This window comes from Miscanthus floridulus, chromosome 9 (assembly GCF_019320115.1).
Source record: "Miscanthus floridulus cultivar M001 chromosome 9, ASM1932011v1, whole genome shotgun sequence".
In the NCBI taxonomy this organism is placed as follows: domain Eukaryota; kingdom Viridiplantae; phylum Streptophyta; class Magnoliopsida; order Poales; family Poaceae; genus Miscanthus; species Miscanthus floridulus.
The window spans coordinates 17,463,213-17,469,266 of record NC_089588.1 but is presented as its reverse complement, the minus strand read 5'-3'; the positions used below and the strand labels follow the sequence as shown (position 1 = coordinate 17,469,266).

The following is a 6,054-nucleotide window of genomic DNA, read 5'->3' as shown; positions in this document are numbered from 1 at the left end:
TGGGGGTTTTAAGGAGTTCTTTGGTTGACTCGTTGAGATTGATGTGATTGGGCGGCTGCCAATTTTTCTCCTTGCTCCGTTCCGTGGGCCTGGTCTATAAACGAGTACTCCTGGGTCTCCAACCTTTGTTTTTCCCAATAAAACAAATAAACAATGGCGCGGACGCTCAATTCTCACCTTTGACCTTGCTGTGCGGTGAATATGTTTGTACTCATATATTGCAAAGCCATTGGATATGTCACTGTGCAACTCCGGCAGGACATAAACCATGACCCACGTTATCTATTCTACCCACTCCGTTCCAAAATAGTTTACATTTTTTACTTTTAGATATCATATTTAACTATTTATCTTATTCAATTTTCTAAATAATAAAATGAGTAAATCATTATTAAAGTTAAATGAGTCATAAAATAAATGATATTTATACAAAATTTTTGAATAAGACGAATAGCCCACCAAGATATCTAAAAGTCAAAAACATCATCTATTTTGGAACGGAAGGAGTATATCTTATATCTGTATATATATCTATATCTATCTATATTTATACCTATCTATAACTGATATTGAAGAGACAAAACTAGTCCTCCATTTTTTGTCCATCACCATTCTCACTCTTACCTTGGTCGTCGTCTCTCACTCCAAATTGTTCATCACTCTTGTCCTTCTCACTTATACATCATGTTCGCTTGAACTTATCAGCCCGACTTATCAACCATGGTATAATATTTTTCTTTCACAACAAAACAGCCACGCGTAGCCGGCTTATCAACCGCAAAACCATCAGCCGAACAACTTGATAGTTTGGAGCCACAAAACATTTGCTTGCATCACACCACACTTACCGTAAGCCTACCTATGTACGTCATGACTCGAAAATTTCATCCTTTGTCTCTCGATCCATCATGCTCTCTTCTGTCCATCCAATCCTCCACTCCCCCATAATAAAACTCCTAGTGCTTTTACTAAGACTAGTAGTACGTAATGAATTAAAGATAAAAATCCTTCTTTAGTTTACTGTCCTGTTCATGAATTAAACTCACAACCTACGAGTTAGAATAGCATTAAAGCGCATGTCCAACCATGATACATAGTCCGATTCCAAGTTGTATTAGAACAAATGATTGCAAGTAGTATGTTTCGTTTGTTGCAACACACGTGCATGTTGATTGGTATCTGGAATTTGGTGGCGAAGTATTCCATGGTTGAGTCATGTGCAACGAATGTTAGTTAAACCTTGATGTTAATTATTTTCTCAAACCAAATATGGTTTTGTTTTGGTTTAGATATTGGTGACTATAGGCCAATGGCCCCCAATGGATGAAGCATTATCTCGAAGAGTTCTCGAGAACTCATGCAAAAGAAAATTAAAGCCTCGTTATCTGCTATAAAGTATATATCTCTAAGGCTAATGTTGGTTTATGATTCGGTTGAGAATTCCATATAAAAAATATTGCTAAACTCTTTGAGGATATAATTTCTTTTTTCTCTCTATAAAGTATATATCAAAGGTTGTTGCCATCTTCTCTCTCTCTCTCTCTCTCTCTCTCTCTCTCTCTCTCTATATATATATATATATATATATATATATATATATATATATATATATATATATATATATATTGAGAATATAATTTAATTTTTGAAAAAGAAATGATAAAAGTGTGTTATTAAACCTAGCTAACTTTTTTGTACGAAAGAACGACAAGAAATTTTCCATACTTAATAAGTCTAGCTAGCTTTAGTTGAACTTTTCTAATACATCATCAGTCACAAATTATAGACCGTTTTGGCTTTTCTAGGTATAAAGCTTTTGCTATGCACTCAAATATATACGATATGTCTAGATATGTATAATAAAAGTTGTGTACCCAAAAAGTTAAAACGAACTATAAATTAGAATGGAGGGAATATGTTTTACTCCGATGATCTATCGCCTTGTTTAGTTCACCCCCAAATTCCAAAAAGTTACTACAGTACCTGTCACATCGAACGTTTGCGGCCCATGGAGCATTAAATATAGACGAAAAGAAAAACTAATTGCACAGTTTGGTGGGAAATTGCGAGACGAACGTTTTAAGCCTAATTAGTCAATGTTTGGACACTATTTGCCAAATAAAAACGAAGGTGCTACAGTAGCCCCAAATTCCAAATTTCGCGAACTAAACCAGGGCTATATTTCGGTCTAGATGCATGCTGCCATATGTTGGCTCATCCCAGGGCAATGGCGATAATGATTGGCTCCATCCATGCCGTGACACCAAATAAAATGTACTGTACGTCTTCCATACGCATCCCGCAGACGCCTGAGCTCGCCAAGGTCGCCGCTATGCTTAAAGCGGCGCACTGTCAAGTTAATGAGATCCAAGAGGATCAGAGACCTTCGTGCTCCACAAGCGTGATTCGCCGATCAGCCGTTCCTAGATCCAATCGCCGCCCTAGTCAAAGATGATTCACCGACCAGTCACTACCTCCCCAGGGGGGAGGTAGAGGCCACCACGTGAGCATCATCGCTAGCACGACCAAGAGGTCGAACAGGATGCCCGAGTGCACCTCAGTAACCTCCGGGATGCACGACGGTGTATCGATCAACGTCGCTTCGGGCGCCATGAAGATGAAGTACAACGCCGCCAGGAATATGAGCGAGAGTACAGTAATCCGGACTCAGCTCTAGAGCCGATCATCGCCGGCAATACTGCTGATATCGGCGCCGACAACCCAGAAGGGCCCCCAGCGTTCACCAGGGCGCTCCGAACTCTCCAGTGGCCCCGTGGTTTCAAAATCACCAGGGTCGAGCCCTATGAAGGAAGGATGAACCCAACTCAGTGGCTGCAGGCTTACGCCACCGCCGTCCGCGCCATCGGAGGAGACACCAACATCATGGCAAATTATCTCCCCATCATGCTCACGCCAGCCGCCATGAGCTGGTTCACAAGCCTTGCCCCAGACTCCATCGGATCTTGGGAAGAGCTGAAGAAAGTCTTCACCGACAACTACATGGCTACATGCAGGCGGCCGAGCACCAAGCACGATCTCAACCGTATCACCCAAAAGCCGTCCGAACTCCTCTGTAGCTACATCAGACGCTTCTCCGAGATGAGGAATTCTATTCCCAACATCACGGAAGCCGAAGTCATCACCGCCTTCGTCCGAGGACTTCATCACCGCGAACTCCGCTCTAAGTTCAACAGAAAGCCACCTACCGGCATCGGCGAGATGATCACGACCGCTAACCAGTACGCCGATGCCGAGGAAGCAGAGGTGCATTTTAATGAAGACACGGGCACTAATCGCCCGCCTCGCCGCCACGACGACCGCACCGACGACCGACAGCACAATGACCGCCGCTACGACGACTGCAGTTTCCACCGGGGCAGCGGACGTGATCGGCCAGATGGATTCAAACCTGGTCAGAATCGCCGCCGCCGACCAGACCACTTTGTTGCCAACGTCAATGAGCCACGCGCCAAGCGTAACTACGATGAGCAGTACAATAAGATCCTCGACGGCCCGTGCCCCCTACACAAGAACGCCAAACACAAGATAAAAGACTGGCTTGGTTTGGCTAAGGAGTTCCAGGACAAAAAGTACCATGACAAGGTGGTCGCCACCATCTTTGGGGGCCTCGCCTCCAACGAGAGCAGAAGGGAACGGAAGCTCGCTGCCCGACGAGTGCTCGCCGTCGCTTCAGAGGAAACTACCGCCAACCCCAGCTATCGCCCGTGGTCCGAAGTCCCCATCACTTTCAGCAGGGCCGACCAGTGGGCGGACATACCCTACACAGGGCATTTTCCCCTTGTCCTCGACGCGACTGTCTAGAAGGTGTTCTTCAGAAAAGTCCTTGTCGACAGTGGGAGCGCTTTGAATCTACTCTTCGCCGGAGCCCTAAGGGAGCTCGGCCTCAGGACAATAGATCTCACGCCCTCAGACTCCTCCTTCTAGGGCATGGTACCTGGCAGGGCATCCAGACCGCTAGGGGAGATTTCCCTACTAGTTCAGTTCGGCACGGCAGCCAACTACCGAGTCAAACATATCAACTTCTACGTCGCCGACTTCGACACCGCCTACCATGCCATACTGGGGCGTCCGGCTCTGGCCAAGTTCATGGCCATTCCGCACTACGCGTATCTGGTGTTGAAGATGCCTTCGCCCGTAGGGGTCCTGTCTCTGCGGGCCAACCTCTCCGTCGCCTACGCTTGTGAGACAGAGAGTCTCGCCCTCGCCGAAGCCACCGACCTCTCCATCCAGATGGCTAGCGTGGTCGCTGAAGCCAAGATGGTGTCTGCTGATGACATGGAGATCCCAGAGCCTCCTCGTGCCTCCGCCAAGTCCAAGGAAGTCAAGGAGGTCGGCCTCGGCCTCGACGACCCTTCCAAGATGGTGAAGATCGGGGCTCACCTTGACTCCAAATAGGAAAGCGCGCTCGTCTCCTTCCTACATGCCAATGTCGATGTGTTTGCTTGGAAACCTGCAGACATGCCGGGGGTACCGCGGGAGAAGATCGAGCACTCCTTGAATGTCTCGCCGACTACTAAACCGATCAAGCAAAAACTTCGTCGATTCACGCCGGACAAAAAGGAGGCCATTAGGGTAGAAATAAAACAGCTCTTAGCTGCCGAATTTATAAAAGAAGTGTATCATCCAGATTGGTTAGCTAATCCTGTTCTTGTTAGGAAAAAGAATAAAGAATGGAGAATGTGTGTTGATTATACTGATCTTAACAAACACTGCCCTAAAGACCCCTTCAGCCTGCCTCGGATAGACGAGGTTGTAGACTCCACCACCGGCTGCGAGTTGCTCTCCTTTCTTGACTGTTACTCCGGCTATCATTAGATCTCTCTCAAGAAAGAAGACCAGGTCAAGACATCGTTTATCATGCCTTTCGGTGCATACTGCTACACCACTATGTCCTTCAGACTAAAGAACGCTGGAGCGACCTACCAAAGAACGCTGGAAAGGCGCATGACCTCTCCCCCATCACGCCCCTGGAAGGAATGGGGAGAGATCGAGCCTAGCCAAGCATGTCTATTCTAACAAGAATAGGCACGCCGCACTAACCCCGCAAGGACCGAGGGGACAACAGTTACCTCGGTCTGGCCAGACGCCATTCCTGTGCCACGCCCCACAGACAAGACAATACCACCCAAAGCACTGACGATAGGTACGATGACCACCGGCCAGATATGGCCTGACGAGACAAGAGTATGATCCTGCCCACTATGGGATTGGATCCACGATGAGGGCCTTAACTCAGAGGCCATCCAGGATGGCGGGAACCATGATCCGACCGCTCGCTCCTCAAGACAACAAGGCAATCAATGACCCAGGGGCGACCACCAACTCCTGTACGATGCCTCAGGAAACCAGGAGACAATGACAAAGACCACGGCAGAGACCACGTCACACAGGACGGCTGGCGAACCACCATCGTGCCTACAGTGCCACCATGGCCGACACAGAAGCACCACGCCACACCATGCCGTGATGTGGCCATAAGACCATGATGACAGCCATGCCCGGACGTACTCCACAAGACAACGTAGCTTGCAAGCCAAGTTAGCTAGGACCTCCCTTAGGCTCATGACCCTTCGGTCGGGAGAACCTATTGCTTTGTATGTGCCCTGGCCCCGAACTCTATTAAGGGCTACCAGGGCACCCATCTCGACAAGGTTCACATCCTCTACCATTTCATTCATTCTCCATCGTAGTAGGGCTCCTGGAGCTTCTCTTCAGATAGTCCATCTCTTAGCTCTAGCTCTCCATCCTCTTCCACCATTCTTGCACCCCCATTGTAAGAACTTCAGAGCATTCAAGCGAGGAACATGCATTCGATCATCTCTGAGACTAGATGTAGGGCTCCGTCCTGAACCAATATAAATCCTTGTATCTTTTGGATGCTACCATCGTCTTCCTAGAGCAGCACGACAATCATATAAATTTACTAATTCGATTTACAAAACACCGATAGTTGGCGCGCCATGTAGGGGATAGTCGCGCACTCATGATTGTTGAGCAGGAAGCGATGGCTCCTTGCACCGTTGGTGGACTCAC

At 47.5% G+C, this 6,054-nt stretch overlaps 1 protein-coding gene across 1 annotated transcript; it reads left to right on the top strand.

Annotated features, from left to right (window-relative positions):
* The first annotated feature begins 3,948 nt into the window (after positions 1-3,948).
* Positions 3,949-5,018, top strand: LOC136479344 (uncharacterized). Its single transcript, XM_066477238.1, has 2 exons — positions 3,949-4,350; positions 4,920-5,018. The coding sequence occupies exons 1-2, from the start codon at positions 3,949-3,951 to the stop codon at positions 5,016-5,018; spliced, it is 501 nt and encodes a 166-aa protein (XP_066333335.1).
* The last annotated feature ends 1,036 nt before the right edge of the window (positions 5,019-6,054 follow it).